The 21,312-nt window shown below is 45.1% G+C and overlaps 1 protein-coding gene across 1 annotated transcript; it reads right to left on the reverse strand.

Moving 5' to 3' along the window:
• Positions 1 to 4,604: 4,604 nt before the first annotated feature.
• LOC309375265 (phospholipase A2 inhibitor gamma subunit B-like) lies at positions 4,605 to 12,288 on the reverse strand. The gene is made up of 5 exons (XM_081920909.1): positions 12,087 to 12,288; positions 9,610 to 9,726; positions 8,572 to 8,718; positions 7,337 to 7,474; positions 4,605 to 4,959 (listed from the first exon to the last, which is right to left on the reverse strand). Exons 1-5 carry the CDS (start codon positions 12,271 to 12,273, stop codon positions 4,754 to 4,756), a joined length of 795 nt encoding a protein of 264 aa, XP_081777035.1. The 5' UTR covers positions 12,274 to 12,288; the 3' UTR covers positions 4,605 to 4,753.
• Positions 12,289 to 21,312: the final 9,024 nt, after the last annotated feature.

The raw sequence follows: 21,312 nt of genomic DNA on the forward strand, positions 1-21,312 counted from the left end.
AAACAGGCCTCAAGAGAGAGATGAAACCCAGCCAGAGGTTCTCCGCCAAGAAATGTCACTTCAAAATTATTTAGTGTGTAAACAGGCATGTTGAACAGGCATGTCATCATTTTCATCTGCAAGACACCAGCAGGGACACTCATTCCTGTGCCAGGTGAGAGGAGTAGCCACCGCTGATGCTCTTTGACACAAGCTGGGTGTTGTCAGCAACCCCAACCAAAAAAAGATCTCAAAGACCTCCCATCTCAACGAGCCGAACATGCTCACCCACAGCTATGGAGATGGCAAGGAGGCAGACACTCAGAGGAGTGTTCATAATTCCAGCCCAGGGCTGAGATTCAAACCACAGGGGTGCAATGGTGTCTCTGACTATGCCAGGGCCATACTACAGAACAAAGCAGAGAAACGCTTTCTGGAAAGGGAATGAGAGCGGCCAAACACTTGCCCTCTGCCCTGCTCCCCTTCCACCCCATAAAAGAGACTCAGCCCAAGTTGCAGTAATATCATCACAGCAATTGCAGCTTTACAAAGGAGGCCAAACTGGACAACATCCACATTAGGGTTTGTCCTCACTTCTGCTTGTCCCCTGCCTAGAAAGAATTAATTTGAGAGGTTTCCCCCTTGTCCTGTGCTTTTGCCTTCACCCTGCTGCTCTCCCTCATTCCTTAGCTCTAAATCAGAACAAATGGCCACCTGCAGAAAGCCTGATTGCTGTTTGTTCCAATTCAGAGGTAAGCTGCAGGTGGAATGTGGATGAGCCCTTATTTTAGAATGACAGCTATTTCTGGGACAAGATGTTGGCCGCTAGAGGGAGCAACTTACAACTTGTGTCCAGGAGAGCTCAGCAGAGGCTGCCTGGAAGTTTCTCGCCCCCACCCCCATTATTTTTCTTAATTGCAGTGCATTTATTTATTTATTTTATTCGTTTTCACTTTTAACAATTATCACCACACATAAATCATAATCGTTTTCCAAATAGGATTATCAGAATCCTAGAACTTCTGTCCCTCCCCCTCTCCATGGTTTCCCTGGATATTCTTTTCGAACTGCATCGTACCATATTTTCCATATTTTCTTAAAACTCCATTTTTATCCTAATTCTCCCTTCATTGCAGTGCTGTTGTTTTTTAAACACTGCCATTGTTTTTAATTGTTTACAGTGTTCTTTCAAGTAACTTATAAAATTTCCCCATTTTTTACTAAATTTATTGTCCTCAACCTCTGATTTTCCTGGTCATTTTCGCCGTTTTAGCATAGTCTATCATCTTTATCAACCATTCTTCTTTTGTAGGTAATTTGTCCTCCTTCCATATTTGGGCAAGTAGCATCCGCGCAGCTGTTGTAGAGGCTGCCTGGAAGTTTCTCATAGCCATTAATTTCAGTAGGTCCCCTCTAACCTTGACAAACACTGGTTATTGCTCCAAGCACACTAGGTCTAGAATCTTTCAGCAGCACGAATCTGGGAAGTCTCTTTAGAGAACAGGGGTTGAGATGCTTTTTAAAAAATCTAAGGGTCACCTTCATTGATGAGTGGTAGTGGGCGTGGCTAGAGACAAAAGTGGGTGGAGCAATGCATGTGACATCCAGTCACATGGTGTGGTGTCCAGTGGGGGTGTATGGGAGTGTGCATGAGTATAGATGTGCTCCTGTGTATACATATATGTATACCATATATCAATTAACAAAATACCTTTGGTTTAACATGTTGCGTTAAGGACTTCCCATCTCAACTGACTCTCCAAAATGCTGTAACACCGCAGCAGTTAAGGTCCTGTTATCCTCTGTAGAGGTTCGTTCAGCCTGGAAGATCATCGTTCAGCTATGGCAAATGCTCCATTTTGTTCTGGACGTTCCATCTTCAGTGTTCTATAACTGCCGCTGCAGCCACAGCTCTGCTTCTTTCACATCAGAGCAGATCAGATCAGAGAAAGTGGAAATTGAAACGTTTTGCTTAAGCCCAGAGGGTAGGGCTCAGACCGATGGATTCAAGTTTCAAGAAAGGAGATTCCCACTAACCATTAGAAATAACAGTGGAACTGACTACTTTAGAAAGTGGTGGACTCTCCTTCATTGAAAGTTTTAAAGCATCTATCAGGGATTCTTAAGCTGTGATTTCTATAATGCAGGGGGCTGTACTAGATGACCCTTGAGGAAGTGGCGTAGCATGGGTTGCAAGTGCCCGGGGCAAAGCAAGGATCTTCGGCACTGCCTGCCAACAGGCTGGAACAAAGGGGAAATAGTTTAGTGACCTACCCATTCTTGACCTTGTATCCCATTACGGACCAATAATGCTCTGCTGATTTTCCACCTTTATTTCCCTCCACCCCCACAGCTCCCTACAGATGAAGTCTCGGGTCTGAATGTTTATTTCAGAGCAGCTGCAGGGAACCATTGATGAAAGGTCTCTAGGGAAGTGGGGAAATCTTATCTCCTATTTGGATAAGGCTCCTCATAATTGTTTAATGCTTTTAAGTACTGCATAGCACGCAATGCTTTCCCAGTTCTCATCCACTTTCATGATTCATCATGATGGCATTGCACCCTAGACAATAAACACGATTAAGTCTATTTCACAGTGCCACCACCACCAGCAGCACAGTGGTGCAGAATTATGAATTGTTTCAACATCCTAACATGGACAACTTTCATTTCTCTCTCCAAAAAAAGTCACATGCTTTGAAAGGCAACCAAATCAACTCCATTTACCTCTTATTTTTCAGTTGCTGCTTTGCTAATGGTGTTTTACAGATTGTGATTGTTTTTCAAGTGATTTGTTAAGAATCTTACATGATTTATGCTGTACTTGCAATGTTCTGTTACTGTTATTTATTGTCAGTGTTAGAAACAGAGATATGAAAGCCAGGAGCTAAATGGCACCTTAAATGTAGGTTATGGGTGCAACAATGGAATGTCTAGGTGCACTTTTGTTACAACAAGAATACAAAGCTGAAAATGAATGAACTGCAGCTAAAATATTATGTTCATTTTTCACATGGTCTAGTCCTTCCCCCTGTCCACCCCCCTAATATTCTTAAGAGGGTCTCTTCTCCAGGCTTCAGAGAGTAGCTGGAAGTGGGCAGAAAAAAGGTCCACCTTTCCTTTCACTCTGCAGTTTTTATCTGAAATCTTAGACACAGTACTGCGCCCAGAGCTCAGAAACCTCTTGCACTAATGAAATTCCCTGTCACAAAATGTGACTAGAACAATGGGAGTATCGAAGACTGTTTATTGTTTGTAAGCCGCTTCGGGATTCATTTGACTAGAAAGTAAGCTAGAAATACAAATAACAATATTCCAGTCCACAAACAGAGCCGATGCATGCTCTTAACATTTACAATGTAGTCATTTGATTGAAAGAAATTGTCAATATACAGTCATTTATTGTGCAAAAGCAACTCTGCTCCTGATTCCACTTTGCACTTCAACAATCAGTATTGTGACAGGCAAGCATGTAAAGAAATAGACACATCATATAGTGGCTCATTATCTCATTACACAGGCCCAGGAAGTTTTATTTTTGAATAGGGTGGAGATTAGGGACAGACAGACAGACAGACAATTAGATATTTGACAAGTGCAATCCTATGGTCCCTAAGAGAGCGTCTCAGTGACTAGTTAGTTGGGTGGTCCTTCCTTCCTTCCTTCCTTCCTTCCTTCCTTCCTTCCTTCCTTCCTTCCTTCCTTCCTTCCTTCCTCCCCACCCTGCCATCAACCTAGGTCCAGGGCACCTCAGGAATCGCTTGAACCCTTATATCCCCAGCTCGAGCAATGAGATCATCTGCACAGGCCCACCAACTCTACAGGCCCGAGGTGTCTTTGGCCCCCTCCATATTTGTTGAAAGTGGACTGAGCCACCTCCATGTTGAGGGTGCTTGCCACGTGTCGTGCACATGCGACACTACACACATCATGTGACAAACATTGCAGCTTCAGCAGCCGGCTCAACAATGCACAACAAGGCAAGCATGGCGCATGCATGAAGTCACACATGCGCACCACATGCCGGGGCCCCTCAGTCTTGGGGAAGGGGGCAGCAACCTGGCACCTCTGCATCTGCATGAGTGTTGTTGCTCATTCCCCAAGTTTGTGAGGTGTGCTTGATGACATCATCAGCCCAGCCTTGTGGAACACTGCAAGAGAGTTCAGCAGGTGCCTTTTGTTCCAACTTATAAATGCCTGCTGAAAACCTTTCTATTCCCCCAGGCCTACGCAGGCAATTAAGAACACAGCTTTCCACAGTGGCTAATTGGTGTCTGTTCTTAACTTTTTCATATGTTTTTACTGTATGGTTTTACGCACTTTGTGGATTTTAAAAAATGAAATAGCAGTCCATAAATATATTTTTTAATAAATATTTGTATCGTTGTCCAACAATATCTGGAGGGCTTCAGGTTCCCCATCGCTGAACTACAGCAGCAAAGGAGTTACTATTCAAAACATGTTTCCTCATCATCTGCAGCATTATAAATGCTACACATGTGTCCGTTCGCCTTCCAAAATAAAAATAATAAAAATAAAATAAAATAATTGTATTTCAATATTTTGTTGGAAGCCGCCCAGAGTAGCTGGGCGAAACCCAGCCAGATGGGTGGGGTATAAATAATAAACTATATTATATATATAAGCGCTTTTTCTTTTGAAAATATTTCCTGGAAGATTTGACTCTCTTAGCTCTACGTTCTTCACAAAAAGGCGACGTTCTGGATAAGGCCTGAGTGGAAAGGAGAAATCACTCAGGTTTATCATGCAGGGATCACGGAAGGCCTGTCACAAGCCAGAGCCCAGCGTGGCTGGAGAGGAAAAGTCCAAACAATTCTGGAATGATGCTAGCTGCTCCGGAGGCTAGTACACAATGGCTTGTCTCAAGTAACCTCATCTTGGCCACAGAGGCAAACTTCTCCATCTGATCACAGTAAGCCTTGTTTGCACACCCCTTCATGACGGTCACAGTGTTCCCTCCTGCAGAGAGAATTTCAGGAGATGGCAGTCAACATCGGGAGAACGGAAGGGCCCTGAAACGCTTCTCCCTCTCGATAGCTCACATGAGACTCTTGATCTCAGGGTCGTGGGTTGGAGCCCCACATTTAGCAAAAAGATTCCTGCTCTGCAGGGGGTTGGACTAGATGACCCTTGGGATCCCTTCCAATGCTACAATTCTCTGATGCTATTCTTAATTCTCTATTTGGCCAAGAACCAGATGCAGGAAGTAGAGAAGCTAGGACAGAGGAGGCCTAGAATAAAGGGTTGCCATCTTTGCTTTGGCAAAATACAGGACAGGACGGGGCGGGGTGGTCGGGGGACGATTTTTTTTTTCTTCATCCGGTGCTGAAATTGTAGCACCTTCTGCTTGTGGTTAACGCTTAGCTGGAATGAAATATTCAACGCAGCAATAGAGAAATTAAAATAATAATTTATTTGTCAGACAAATAAATGAGAGGCTCAGTGGTATATGGTTACCAAGCTCTGGCCTGGCCTCCTGCCATTCTGGCCAGCACTTATATTCCCTTAATCCAGCCCCCTTTGCTCCTCCTGTGGCTGCCTCTGTCCAATCAGCCTGGTTGAAATTCCTATTGGTTGTTTGCTAGAACCAATCACAAAAGATACACCCATATCCTCCTGTCCTTATATGGAACACAAAGAGCTATATATTGTTACATCTATAAATGACAATTAAGTAGTAATATATCTTACATGTGTCTCAACAAGGAATCTTAATTACCAGCTCACCTCTTGCCCTCCTTGCCCTATTGCCTTCTAAAACAAATGGTTAATCTTAAATTTTATCTTCAAGGATCTTGAGTTCACATCAACATTGAAAGATCTCCTTCATTGAAGGTTTCTAAACAAAAGGCCTGACAACTATATATCAGGAGTGCTCTATGGCGTCTCCTGTCTGGCAGGGGGGCTAGGCTGGTGGCTGACTTAATTTCAGGATAGTTACAACTATATGAAATAAGAATCTAGCATTTCTTAAATCCTTTGCATAATTACATTTAAGCCAATATATTTAAGCTAATATATTTCATACATTATCATAGGTAGCCTTTTAAAAGAATTAAACCTTTGTAAAGTAAAAAGGAACTCAGTAAAAAACAGCTTCAAAAGAAGCCTCTTCAGTTTACACCCCTCCTTTCCCAGCCAGCTGCTTTTCCCATTAGCTCTTCCCAACATTTATTGCCCTTTAACTCTCTCAGTTTAAGAAAGAAACAGCTTTAAAAGATTTCCCAAAAATGCTCTCATTCTTCCAGCCAAGCCAGTTGCCTTTTTCACTGCTCTTGGCCTTTCAACCTTAGGAAGAAGATCTGGCTCATTTTACTGGGAGGCACATTGGTATTATTTTACTATTTACTCATTCCTAATTATGTTTATCTCTGCTTTTTTTATCTTCTGTAACATGTAGGATCAGTGTCCTCGCTCTCAGCCTGTAATTCCCCCTTTTACGACTTTGAGAATTGTTTTCTGCTATAAATCAAGGGGCCCCTTGTCTAGGAGGAAAACATTGCCAAGGTTCTCTAAGCAGCTGGTCTTCTGCCTGGCATGAAACATTTGAAAATCTTTAAGCTCTCTTTTTAATATACAGGCCCTGATTGAAATATATATAAGCTTTGATAAAATGCAGGCTTATGATTAGATGCCTCAAAATGACTTCAGATCAATCTCTTGCAGCCTAACAGGGTGCCCCCTCTGGAATTTGGTACACACACATGTAAACACACATACGCATGAATTTGTAAATCTGTCTGTGATTGGCTACCCAGAGCTTACATGCTTACATACATGACTGTTCACACACCCTTTCAAAGACATGCATTTGAAGAGGTTCCCTAACTTGGCACAGAGAGAGAGAGAGAGAGAGAGAGAGAGAGAGAGAGAGAGAGAGAGAGAGAGAGAGAGAGAGAGAGAGATGAAATACAGAACAAAGCCATATCATTACAGTATGTAGAATTTTACATTGAAATACAGGGCAATCTTGTATGATACAGGACAGGTTGCAACCCTCAGTGGGCTATTGCATATGAAAGCTGCTGCCAAAACTACCCAAGGATGTGAAAAGGGACTTAGGCCACATTCTGGGAACTGTAGTTTGTTAAGGGTGCTGAGAGCTTTTCTGCTCACGGAGCTACAATCTCCAGGGTTCCCTGGGAAGAGAGTGTTGCTTGCTAAACCATTCTGGGAATAGTTAGGAGGCAATTCCCACCACTTCCCCGACCTACAATTCCGATAGTGGTTTAACAAACAAATCCCTCTTCATGTGTAAAGTTGAAAATACACAGAAGAAGCAGGGAAGGGGAGATGTTTCTTATCGGATCACCTTGAGCACGTCAGAATGACTTACCTGTACTTGGGGTCTGAAACAACTGAGTGCAATAGTGCTCATCTCCAGAACATTCCATAGACTCTTCCACACACACGCCATGCACAGAATAGCAAGATGGGCATCTAAATCCGTTAACTGTGGTTTTTCTAGGACGCACTGCAAGAAAGAGGAGACAGGTAGACCCGAGATAAGATAAGACATTGCAACCAAATTATTATTATTTATGACATTTGCATATCACTGTCACACACAGAGAAGTTATTTGCACCTCTCCTCTGTTCAGAACAGAGTGGAGGCCCAGCCCACTGCTACCCATTGAAATGCAGGCATGTCTTAGGGTGTATCTTCAAGGAACAAGAAGTTAAGCCAGCAGAAGCAGGAAATGAGGAGGAACAGCAAACAGCCCCTCCTGAGAGTCAGCGTGGTGTAGTGGTTAAGAGTGGTGGACTCGTAATCTGGTGAACCAGGTTCGCTTCCCCGCTTCCCCACATGCAGCTGTTGGGTGACCTTGGGCCAGTCACACTTCTCTGAAGTCTATCAGCCTCACTCACCTCACAGAGTGTTTGTTGTGGTGCAGGAAGGGAAAGGAGATTGTTGGGCACTTTGAGACTCCTTAAAGTTAAAGGTAAAGGGACCCCTGACCGTTAGGTCCAGTTGCGGACGACTCTGGGGTTGCGGCGCTCATCTCACTTTACTGGCCGAGGGAGCTGGCATACAGCTTCCAGGTCATGTGGCCAGCATGACTAAGCCGCTTCTGGCAAACCAGAGCAGTGCACGGAAGCGCCGTTTACCTTCCCACCAGAGCGATACCTATTTATCTACTTATACTTTGACGTGCTTTCAAACTGCTAGGTGGGCAGGAGCTGGGACTGAACAATGGGAGCTCACTCCATCGCGGGGATTTGAACTGCCAACCTTCTGATCGGCAAGCCCTAGGCTGTGTGGTTTAACCCATAGCACCACCCGCGTCCCTTAGGGTAGTGATAAAGAGGGATATCAAATCCAAACTCTTCTCTTCTTCCTGCATGGTAGAGTTTAGAGAGGTGCCCTAGTAGGTACCGGAGGGCATATTGGTGCCCTTGCGGACCACGTTGGCAAACCCTGGATCAAGCCATTCACTGATACAAGCCCAGTGAGATTAAAATGGAAAAGGTGTGCATGGCAGAAAGAAGACATTGGATAGTTGTTTGCTCCCCCCCCCCCGACTTAAATATGGTAAGCAGGGAGAGATAAGGAGGCGTCAAAGTACCTACAGGGGTTAATGCTCTTGCAGTCATCTGCTGTGCAGCATGAAATCTTGCCCAGTATTGTCCGCCTCTTGCCCATATTGAAAACTGCAAGTTCTTTGTCACAGTTGTTAGATTGGGTGCAGTTCTTCATAGTTGTCTGTTTATTTTGTCCTGTAGGGATAGGAAAAGAGAGGTGATGTTTGATACAGCAGAGAAGTATCCGCTGCAAGAAAATTCTTGGCCATGGAGCTCAACATCTTGTTGTCCTAATGTCATAATGAACCTGGTTGCTGCTACGGTTAGGTCCATCGGGCCCACTTTTGTCCATCAATCTGGCGCCTGCCAGATGGTTTGGATTACAACTCCCAGGTAGCATCGCTGGATTCCCCCACCTCTTCCACCTGCACAGTTATTATTTTGTATAAATTCGCTAAATTTGTACCCTGCCTTTCCACCAAATGGTGTTCAAGGCGGTTAACAATAACAACACAAATAGAATAAAATAGCAATAATACAGCGAAGTCACCATCAATACAATCAACAAAGATACCAGTTTAAACCAATTTTGATGGGTGATTGGGGGAAGTTACCTTTCCTTGGCAGATACATGCCCCGGCAGATTTTGGACACTCAAATTTCAGTGGTCCCAAAATTTGGAACCCCACTACCTCTCATCTTCTAATCTACGTCACTGTGGAACCACCCCCTATGGCACCCTTTTGGCTTAGCACCCAGTGCAGGCAAACAAGTCAGGCTCTCCTAAATCTGCCTCTGCCTGCCCCTTCCCAATTCATACTCTGGGAGACCCTGCAGAACACATTTAGGGGTGGACAGCAGGGGAAGCTCTGCTGTTCAAGCATAACAGCTCTCAGTTCCTTTAGTGAACTACATTTCCCAGGATTGTTTAGGGGAAGTCTGTTTAAAGCGGTATGATACTGTTATGAATGTAAGGCACAGATGAGGAGTAGGTATCCTGCATGATCCAATCAGCCCAGGTGCACAGAAGAGAAAAGTCAAAACATTTCCAAACTTTCCTCACAAATTCAGGCCCTTTGCCCTTACCGAATGACCTCTCCAACTGAAGGACACCGCATTCTTCGTAATCAATGGGGCAAGTTTGCCTCTGCCCTTGGCAATTCCTTCCAGTTGTTTCACAACTCCAACACTCCAGGGAAAACCCTTAAAGGAAAAGGAAAACAGGTGTCAGCCGGCTTCTTTAATTGTCAGGGACAATTAGGGATTTGTCACCAAATTTATAAACCACTTGATTGTTTTTTTTTTAAAAAAAAACCTCATCTCAAGGCAGTTTACAAAAAGAATAAAACAATAAAAAGAGTTTAAAACAGCTTTATAAAACCTTCCAAAAATATTTAAAATCCATGGCAAGTTTTTTTTTTTTTTTTTAAGAACAAAACGAAACATTGAAACACAAATCAACTTTCTGTGGGTCCGGGTAAAGGTAAAGGTAAAGGGACCCCTAACCATTAGGTCCAGTCGTACAGCTTCCGGGTCATGTGGCCAGCATTACTAAGCTGCTTCTGGCGAACCAGAGCAGTGCATGGAAACGCCGTTTACCTTCCCGCTGGAGTGGTACCTATTTATCTACTTGCACTTTGATGTGCTTTTGAACTGCTAGGTTGGCAGGAGCAGGGACCAAGCAACGGGATTCGAACCACCAACCTTCTGATCGGCAGGTCCTAGGCTCTGTGGTTTAACCCACAGCGCCACCCGTGTCCTGTGGTTCCGGGTAGGCTTGTTGAAACAGAAATCATTTTAGCAGTAGTCAGAAAGAATACGGTGAAGGAGCCCACCTGATGTGAATTAGAAGCGAGGTTCAAAGTATTGGTGCTTCTGCACTGAAAGGTCAGCTTCTTTAAAATATCCTGCCCTTCTTACCAAAGGAGCCCAGGGTGTCAACCAACAAGTGATTAATTAGTTTTTAAAAAAACTTAGAAACAATTCCAATGCAGTTGGGAAAATTCTCAGCTGAAAAGACTTGGTGGAAGAAGAAGAGTTTGGTTTTGATATCCCACTGTATCACTACCCTAAGGAGTCTCAAAGTGGCCAACAATCTCCTTTCCCTTCCTCCCCCACAACAAACACTCTGTGAGGTGAGTGGGGCTGAGAGACTTCAAAGAAGTGTGACTAGCCCAAGGTAATCCAGCAGCTGCATGTGGAGGAGCGGAGATGCGAACCTGGTTCACCAGACTACGAGTCTACCACTCTTAACCACTACACCACACTGGAAGGGTAAGGTTTTCAGCAGGTGCCAAAAAGACAACAGAAGTGGCACCTGTTTAATAATCAAGGGGAAGGCATTCCAAGGGGCAGATAGTGCCACACTAAAGGCCCAATTTGCACACTGTGTGGAATGGATGTCCTGATAAGGTGGCATCTCCAGGAAATCTCACTTACAGAGCACAGTAACTGGCTCGGCATACAAGGGTGGGGGGTGGCAATTAGGTTAGGAATATGGGGGAAACTTAAAAGCGAACCTATCCTATGTAAGTGCTTTGCAAAACAATATACAAGCCTTCAGGCCCACTAGCAGAATATGTCGGTTGTTTTAAACAGAGCACTCAGAGGCAAAGTAATGCTAGGAATCAGAATCAATCAATACAATAAGCAAAATATTTGGGGGGAGGCTGGAGGCGAGTGTTGTTTATTCCACTAATGCATTTGAAATATTTATAGGCTGCCTTTAACGGCTGGAAGTCTCCCAAGGCAACTTTGAGTAAAACATAATAACCTAATAACAAAGCAAATAAATAAATAAATGCTTAAGCACAAAAGTAACCCCTAGCAGAAATAGCCTATATTCCAATTCTCGTCAAATAAGAAAATAATAAATGATATATATAGCTTGAGCACTTGAAACAACACTGAAACCACGGCTCTGCAGTAGCGCCTATGTTTTAAGATTCATATTGTTTGCTCTGTTCACAGGGCATGAGAATGGAGTGTGTCCTTATTTCACTCGTTGTGCCCTCCCTCCCACTTTCCCTCACTGAGCGCTGGTCCACACAGCTTTCCCCCAGGAAAACCCACCGTTTACCACTGATTCAGAATAATCGGTTTTTCCACAGGTAGACGTTTGTTCCAATTCAACAGTAAACAGCGGGTTTTCCCAGGGGAAGCGGAGGGACAAACAAAAAACCATGTGGATCAGGGTCTAGAAAGCATGGGACAAACCAAAAACCCCTCCGACCCATGCTTTCTAGAATGAGCCCTGAACAGAACGCTGGGGACCCATAAATCAGGGCTATTTCTTAAGTGCTTCAAGGACTCCGGGGGACACAAAGGTCCCAAATCAAATTAGCATCAAGGTACCAAGTGCCTCTGGGCAAATTATGACAGCAAACAGCTGTCGTCACACTGGGAATTTCGGCATGCCCAGCTGAACCATATGCAAACCTTTAAAAAAAAGTTTTAAAAGTGGAGGAATGGACAGGAGACCCAGTGCTCAGCGCATACAAGCCAAAGTTTGGTCCTGCACCTCTCTGAGCCCCACCACCAACCATGAATCACAAAACACTTACCTGCAGGTATGAAAATATAAAGGAGGCAGGTGAGGAAAGCACTGCTCATGGCACCAGACATCTGTTTCAAGACTAGAATCAGAGCCAGGTTTGAAAATCCGTTGCTTGCAGCAAAAGATCTTTGCATCTGAAAGAGCTGGGCTGGTTTATTGCAGACCAACACTTCCCAGAAAGAGGGAGAAGGCATCTAAGAGCTCTCCAGCGATCAAGTATATTTATGTGGTTGCCACCTAGTGTCCAAAGGGCTAGAGCGTTTCTCGAAAAAAGGTTGGAACTTGAGCATGTGTTCCCAGGAATGGTTCCAAGATGGATGTGAGACTAACCCTTCCTATATATTTGAGTCCTAAAAATTTGGGTCATTCTTAATGGGGTGAAATACCATCTGAGTTCCCCCTTCATAAGAGTTTTCTTTAAGGTTCATACAGTTAATGGTGCTCTAAGTTCTAAATCCATTTCCAGTCGACAACAGAAATATTGTTACGTCTGTCTTTCTGCCATTGCTCTTGATAAGCACCTGGAATCGAATTTAATTCTGACAGCATTCTGCACAGCTTTCCCTTTACACCCTTTAATCTTGAGGATGAAACAAACATCTCAAAAGGTATGCATTATCTCAAAGGGTCATGTTCCCTTATTAACACATTAGCCATATGTTGTATCTGGAAAAAAATGAAACCCTGGTCATTGATCTCAACCCAAATAGAGAGTTTTCCCATACGGGTTAGACCCCTGAAGATAGTGTTTGGGGCTTGGGGTTGGGAAAGAGATTATGTCCCAAAAATGCACAAAAACACAGTTTCCAAATTGGGATGTCCCCGGTTTTTCCAGGACGGTTGATGGGTTTGCTGTTGCAAGTCATTCTTCTCAGACTTGCCTTTGGCTTACAGAATTCCCCTGGGGAACTTTGGGTTACAATCTTTGCAGGGTTATTTTAAAATGAAAGTTGAGAGGCTCTTAACGTTGGCCCAGGCCAACCTCCCATATGTCTATAACGCCGGAGGGGACAACGTGAAACAGACACCATGCTGGATATTGTCCAGCCCATAAGTGCATGACAGTGGGAGCTGATAAGAAATGTCAGATCGCAAAGTGCTTGGCTGCACTTAAAACGTTTTAAAGCAATATGTTTAGCATCATCCAGATGGAAAGCATCTACTGGTGCTGATCCAAACATTCTCCAGCAATAATTTTGGGCTTGGATGCGGGGGAAGGCCTGGTGGCAACACCAGACAGGATTGATAGGCCTTGATGTCTGACATGGTTGGGCAGATATCAAGGCTCACCCATCTTGGAAGGCCCACCAAGACTGATGCCAGTCTTCCTTTTTATCCCCCCTCTTTCCCTCTCTCTCTTTTTAAGATCTAGCATGTGATAGAAAAGCACCAAGTGATGTAGCATTTTGGAAACGAAGCCTGAAAACTCATTTCATTGCTTATTACATTTTATTAAATTTCCAAAAATATCACATATACGTACACTCCAAAACCTAAGTTTTTCTTTGCCCCTCTCCCTCCCCCACTTCCCACCCCGTTTTCCATGGTGTTTTAATTTCTCCCCCTTGTGGCACTCTGTCTTCTCTCATTTATATAATAACTACCATACAATAATATCTCATTCCTTCTGTTGCTCATAGTTCAAATCCTGCTTGCGAATTCACCATGCCATAAAATTTTCTGGAAAAAGCTTCAATTCTTCCACAAAACAATCCTCATTCAGCCTGAAAAATCATTTCGATGTGCTCTTCTTCCAGAAAGAAACTTGCCATAGCTTAATAGGAATAATCTTGCTTTTAAAGGACATGACGTCACCTTTGGCAATAAGGCCGAAAGTGAAACAGGCAAATCACCAAATCAGGTCCTCCCTTAAAGAGGGCATGTATTGCAGTGAGACCTGGACAACCAACACCCTGTGTTGTGGGTGGGTACAATTGGTTAGCCACAACACCCGATTGGTAGGTCCCTTGAAGCTGGGTACAATCTGGCCAATGGGACACAGTCTAAACGGTTTGAGGGATCTATTTATGCCCATACACATGACCCAGAGCTTCCTCTTTTGGTGTGTGCATTTGGAACACCTGCCCACCTCTCCCTACTTTTAGGGCTTGTTTACCTTTTATTTACCTTTATTACTGAAAGGATTCCTAGTCCACCTTTTCTTACCACCAACATCCAAGTAGGTTGGAATATATCAACGATGCACCATGCCAAAAATGACAAAGCAACAGAGCAGTAAAGCAACGTCAATTTTCAAACAAATGCAAAGCACAAAGAGAAAATTGAAATAAGGCTCGGAGAGAACCACTTGCAGACATCCAAACATGGAATAAACTCTGCTTGAGACTCAGGAGAGCTGTACAGACACAGCCCAATAATGGCATCTGCCAGTAAAGACACCAACCCAGACCTTCCTCCGTCAACACTGCACTTGTTGGAGGGCAGTAGATGTAAAAATGTGCTTCTAGACCAGAGCTTTCCAAACTTTTCATGTTGGTGACACACTTTATAGACATGCATCATTTCTCAAAGCAGTAATTCAATTTTATGTGCAAACTGGGGGTTAAACTAACTCCTTTCCATCCCCAGGAGGGTGGGGAGTGTTCGGGCAACACACTGCAGCCAACACACAAACGTGTTGTTGAAACACACTGTTTGGAAAGCTCTGTTTCAGACTATGGGCTATGGGAGCTCTACAGCAGGGATGGGAATCCCTTCTGCGCAGCCCACTGGGGGTCACATGCCTTTGGTAGGCAGAGCCAGAGGCAACTGAACTAGCAAATGTAAAGTTCTCCTTTGCATAGGAGACTAGTTTGCGCGCGCACACACAGCCATCCATCTCTGTCTTCCAAACAGGCAAGTTGGAAGAATAATTGGAGCACAAAGACACATTCCAGGCAGCCCAAAGTGCTCAAGGTGGGTGAAAGGGGCAGGGAGGTGTCCCAGGAAGACTCTCAAGGACCAGACAGACAAGACTGGAGAGTTGCATTTGGCCCTTGCTCTACAGCATCTGCAGGTGGCCCCAATAATAGCTGCAAGCAAGCAGCAAAGAGGAATAGCTCAAAGCGGATTCTCCAGTCTCAGCATCAACTGGGGAATCAGGCAAGGAGCTTCACCAGCAGCAGCGTATTAAGGACTGGGAACAGGAGTCCGAGCGATCCTGGCGTGGCACTGGCCGCCCCATCTGTGCATTTAGTTGAGCTGTCTGGTTGGATCATGCCCAAAGGCAATGGGTCGCCCATTTCCATTGCTTTGCAGGCAAGCTCATTTGCACAGCCTTTGAGGACAGTGGTGCTTATGGTTTGTCCTTCTGCAGAGAGAATTGAAGGAGATGACAGTCAATGTCAGGAGAGTGGCAATGCCCAGTGAGTTCCTTCTCTTCCTCTTCCATTTGTGTAGTGGGCACTCAGTGGCTGGCTAACCTGGGCAGGAGCCAAACTCAACAAGTGGGATGCTGGGGAAGGGGAAGGGAAGTTAGGGCACTTGGGGAACTTCAATTGGCCTGCCCTTGCATGAAGCAGAGAAGGGTAGTGCTCCCTTTCGTTCTTTCGTTCTTTCGTTCTTTCGTTCTTTCGTTCTTTCGTTCTTTCGTTCTTTCGTTCTTTCTTTCTTTCTACACAGTTAAATGAGGGTGTGGAGGGGAGAACACAAGGGAGAGGGAGGAATCACTAAAAATTGCAAAATGCATTTTGAATCACTATATCAGCAATGCATCAAACATGCCTGGATCAGTGCTTTAGGCAAAGCCCGAAGGAAGCAATGACTTTTAAGCCACCTGTCATGCATGCTTTAGTTGAGATTTCTGCATTGCAAGGGGTTAGACTAGATGAGCTTTGGGGTCCCTTCCAACTCTACAGTTCTATATTTCTGTGATTCTAAGCAGATGCCAGAATGTGCTTGCCTGATGTACACTGGGAGCACATTTCAAAGGGTGGGTGCCACCACACCACAGGCTCGGGTCTGAAACCAGACTGCGATTAGTCTAGGGCAGTGGTTCCCAACCTTTTTTTTTTTGTCATGCCCCACCTAAGCATCTCTAAAATCCTGATGCCCGCCCCCTGTGACTTATAATTCTTATTATTCGAAAAGTGAAGGAAGCCTAAAAGGCCAATCACTGTTAATAAAGCCTTTTCAAATTGCCCCCCCCCTTAAAAATCAAATCCCCCCCCCCGTGCAGTGTGTTGGGAACCACGAGTCTAGATGATTTAGTGTCTTCAAAGAATGTTTGTGATTGTCATCCCACCACCGCCTTGATTACCTTCTCTAGAGAACAACATAGGTGTGGGTCAGGCCATTCTGCCACAAGATTCACACAAACCACATCCCTCCAACATCCCCTCATTTGAATATGTGATTTGTAGTTACTTTTATTTGTAGTTCCAGATATCTCTAAGCATTTGGTCTCATCTCCAGCACATTTGATGGGTTTGCACTCAGTTCCATCAGGTAGGCAAATTGAACATTCCTTTCCATTCAATGTGGTGTTTCTCCTTGGCTCTGAAAGAAAGGTGAGATGATCAGGCTTGGGATGCAAGAAGAACAGCGCGGCCAAAGGGATTGGGAAGAAGACTGCAAATATCAGCCCCTTCCTTCAACAGGCCACTTTTTAAGTGCCTCCCATTCTGCCAAGTGCCTCATATGGCATGTTTGGTAGGACAGCAGAGTATTTGTTGCCATCTTTGGCTTCATACATGGGGAACCATCTTACCAGAAATGTCAACCCCTTTCTAGGTGGCTCCTATTCTCACAGATGTTGGCGAAATATATAGAGGGTTCACCAAAGAAATCCTAACTGATACAGGCTTTAAGTGAAAAAATAGGACTATAGTAATACAAACGTATATAGAGCTAGCCTCCTAAAATCAGAAAGAGGTTGCGTTTTGATGCTGCCGGGCATCGTCTTTTCCACACACCAGAGGCCAATTTAGGCAAGTGTAACCACTTCAGTTGCAGTGGATGCATAACGATAATTATGATGTACTTTAGAATGGAAGGAAAGAATTGGGAGGGCACCAATTTTGGTAGCACACAGGGCACCACTGAAATTTGGGACCGCAAGGTACACACCCAACTTATCATTCTTGGCATCTGTCTGTCTCGAGAGGCAATGGATTACCCTTCCAGGATGAAGTCAAATCACTGTATTAGCACCCCCAAAGTGACTTCTCCAGGGCATCAACCTAGGCAGTGTGCATAGAGGTCCTGGGCTTCCCAGATGACTGGACCCACCCCCCTCTTGAGCTCGCTGATGTGGTCCAAAGCAGAGCAGAGCAATACATTTGGCATCAGCTTGACTGCAGGATACTTTGACTCCAATACTTTGGCCACCTCATGAGAAGAGAAGACTCCCTGGAAAAGACCCTGATGTTGGGAAAGATTGAGGGCAAAAGGAGAAGGGGATGAAAGAGGATGAGATGGTTGGACAGTGTTCTCGAAGCTACTAGCATGAGTTTGACAAACTATAGGAGGCAGTGGAAGACAGGAGTGCCTGGCGTGCTCTGGTCCATGGGGTCACAGAGTCGGACATGACTAAACGACTAAACAACAACAACAATGACTGCAGGAGTTGCTGGAAGGTACAAGGTATCTTAGGGACTCCACTCTGGATTTGTGTAGGATTTACCCCTTAGCCTCTTCTTCCCTGAAGATAACCCACAAGGCAGTGGAGGTTTAGGTTCAGAGTTTTCCTTCTCCTAGAGGAGCTGCCTTCTCAGGTTGAGCAGCCCCATCTTCCCCCACTTCCTCTACAGCACGTGCATAATCCACCTTCTTGACCATTGGACCCACAATTGCTCTCATCTACTCAATCCACTGGGCCCTGTCTTGCCAGTCCCTAATTCAGCAATGGCTTGAGACCCATCAGCTACCCTCATCTGATTTAGCCAACCAGTTGAAGCTGATTCCTGGAGTGTGGCCAGTGTGAGAGCTGAGTGCAGGGTGGGAACCAAAGGTGGAGAAACTACTGCAGAAGAAGCATTTCACGCTTTCCAGTGCATTTCCCAATCACTTTGCAAGAGTGCCAAATTACTGTATTTACTTGAGTCTAACATACCATCGAATCTAACATGCACCTCAATCTTCAGTGCCATCAAATCTAATGCGCACCTTAATTTTGCAACGTAATTTGGCCAAAAAAGGTGAGCATTATATTTGAGTAAAATACAGTATATTTAAGAAACGGCTCCCAACTAAAACAGGAAGTTGGCAACAAGTATATGGGAAATTCCAGACTACTGCTATTTTGGGGTGGGATTCAATCTGAGGTTGCACAGCTAAAGCTGATTTAATTGGGAAATGCACTGGGAAGTGCATCACCAGGCAAATTTGCCCATCAGGCAAATCAGAATGAAAGCGCAATAAATAGCCAATGTATTCTAATTCTCCTTAAACTGGACAAGATCAGGATGACTGCTCAGGAAGTAGGTTGCAACAAGCGAGGGGTGAAAAGGATGAGACAAGCAGGGACCTACTAAGGGGTCTTGTTGTATTGCATGCATCTCCCCCACAGCAACGAGACTCAGTTCCTGATGTTCCTGATGAGCCCATGTTGACGATGAGGGAGCCTTGGTTGCACAGTTCAGATGAGAAGCAACTCTTTGTAAAAGCAATTTGTCCTGGAGGGATTGAAAGCAAGTTATTTTAAACAGAAGAGATAGCTTTAGCTTCAATGTGGGTAACAGGGGCATCATCTCAGTGAGGACATGGGGGCTGAGGCCCCTCCAAAATTTAGAAGGAGGAGGCCAGGCCCATCAATATTCTGCACCCTGGTGGGCTCTATCAGACCTTACCGAGGTCACAACAGGCCCCGTTGGGACTCCCTGCACTCTTGGTAGGCCCTGTTGGGCTTTCCCATGGCTGCAAAGGGCCTCGTCAGGCCTCCCCATGGCTGTGGTGGGCCCCATTGGGCCTCCTTCCAGTGTTTGATGTGCATGCACGGCCCAACATGAGTGATGGACAGCTGCTGACCAGACACCTCAGCATCTTTTGTCATCATAGCATATGATTTCAAGGCTGACCGCTGGCGTATCTTGCACCATTTTCATGATACCATGTTTATTAAATCCCTAGCCCACCTTTCTCCTGAAAGGAATCCAGGTTGGGAAACAAAGAAACAAAAACCCAAAACAAAACAGCAAAGCGGTACACTTAACAAATAAAATGACTGGAACCCATTCAAGAATCGTCATTAATGATTTCTCAGCTAATGATTTCAATGGAATAACATATTTCAGCTATTAAACGAATGCCTAGGGCAGGGGTCGGCAAAGTATACCTTGCCTGGGCCGGTTTACTCCAGCAGAGATCACTCCATGGGCCGGATTGCACGTGCGCGTGTCAGCGCACATGGCCACAATTTCTGGTGCCTGCATCTGCACAGACACAATTTCCGGCACCATGGAAGTGAGTCCCTGCACCGTGCTGTGCCAGTTTAGTGCAGCTCGTGGGGACTCGCTGAGCAGGCGGCTCGCTTCGGGGGCGGCTCATGAGCTGGTTAAATGGCCTCCATGGGCCGTTTGTGGCCCATGGGCCTTAGGTTGCCTACCCCTGGCCTAGGTGGACATTAACTTCCTCCGGGATGTTAATAATGTGAGAATCAGATGCCACCTCAGCAGGGAGGGCAATCCACCACCACTAAGAGGGGCTGGTTGTGGGTCAGTACCAACTGGGCTGCAGTTCCCAAAGCCACCAACAGGGTTGCTGTCGATGATAGTGAGATCTCAAGCCATTTAGAGCTGGGTACTGAATGTGTACTAGATACATAGCGGGCACTTTGCCCTACTCTCATCCTCATCCTTTTACCATTTTTCTCAGTCCACTTCAAGTCAAGGAAACGGCCTTTGTTTCCTTTCTTACTGGTCCACACGAACTCATTTGAGGACAGAATGTAGGGTAACTTTTTAGATTTGGAAACTCCAGGGAATTTAACCCCAGCAGGCAGTGGCATAGTGTGGGGCAGGGCAGGGCTGTAGCCCCAGATGTAGTGCTTTTTTCTGGGGGGACGCAGGGGGACGCATACACCTAAACATTTTGTGAATCTTTGTACTTTTGTCCATTTACTGTATTTATTTTTCCCGATTTTGGTGATTTCCTTGAGTCACAATGAGAGTATCCCTAAACATTTTTTTAAAGAAAAAAAGCACTGCCCAGGTGCAAATTTCTGAGGGGGCACAACCAGATGTGCCCACAACAGGTTCCGTCATTGAGGCCAGAGCTGCGGGGAGGCAAGTTGCCCAGGCAAAGCCTTTGAGGCCGAGGCCAAGGTGATGCCCCCTTTTCCTCATGGCCAGCGAAGGGACACCTGCAAGCGAACCACCCCTGAGCCAGCCTTCTACTGGCAAGAGGAAGGCAAGAATGCACTGAAGGAACCACTTGCATTGCCCAAAGATAGGCGGTCAAGGCAACACAGTGGAGCTCCTGGTTCCGTGTTTCTCTGCCTTATCTCTGCTCCCAGGTTTGGGCTAGTTTGCGAGGAAAGATTCCCTTGATTAGATGCTGCCCAGCGAAGTGGCTGACCACCAGGGGAGGGCGCAATACTTGACCTGCCACGGGTGCTAGCAACCCATGACAGCAGGGGCCTCAGCTGAGCCAGACTCCTCCTCTGCACACCATCAATGAACCAACCACACTCAGGCAAGAGGAAATTAGGCATTTCTTGAACTCTTCTGGTAGCCTTCGGTCATTTCCGTTTACAGTACCCTCGAGAGTCAGGTTAACGCTTGTCACGGAAACACTGCATGTGTCTTGATTCTTGGAGCATGGCTTTTTACGTCCAGTGCAATTATTTCCAAAGATGGAACATTCCTCACATTCCAGAGCTACCCCTAAAAGCACATAAAACAAGAAATGTCAACATTGTTAAATTCTCTTTTCTCTCATCCTCCTTTTTCCTTTCCCAAGATTAAAAACTCAGCTTGTCACTGAATTTCACTAAATGAGGTGTAAAACTCTGGGCAAGTCCCTTTAGGAAAAGCCATTAGCCACATTGGGCCAGCGGGAATGAGGTTTGTGAGCATCAAGCAGGGGATGGGGAATCTGGTACCATCTCATACCCTTCAACATTTCTCCGATTACATTAGGGGTATCTTATTTGATGATGATGATGTTATTTATACTCCACTCATCTGACTGAGTTGCCCCAGATACTCTGGGTGGCTTCCAGCATATATGAAAACATAACAAAACATTAAACATTAAGAAAACAACCCTTCCCTATACTGAATAGCCATTAGAAG

The sequence above is a fragment of the Podarcis melisellensis genome, assembly GCF_964234715.1.
Source record: "Podarcis melisellensis genome assembly, chromosome: 8".
In the NCBI taxonomy this organism is placed as follows: domain Eukaryota; kingdom Metazoa; phylum Chordata; class Lepidosauria; order Squamata; family Lacertidae; genus Podarcis; species Podarcis melisellensis.

Bases quoted from the DNA above. Each gene is read 5' to 3' on its own strand.
- LOC309375265 (XM_081920909.1), bottom strand. From the start codon at position 12,273: ATGCCTTCTCCCTCTTTCTGGGAAGTGTTGGTCTGCAATAAACCAGCC. The intron at 7,475-8,571 runs GTAGGTACTTTG...TCTTTCTTGCAG, and splicing joins CTGCAAGAGCATTAACCCCT to TGCGTCCTAGAAAAACCACA. The intron at 4,960-7,336 runs GTAAGTCATTCT...TTCTCTCTGCAG, and splicing joins GTTTCAGACCCCAAGTACAG to GAGGGAACACTGTGACCGTC.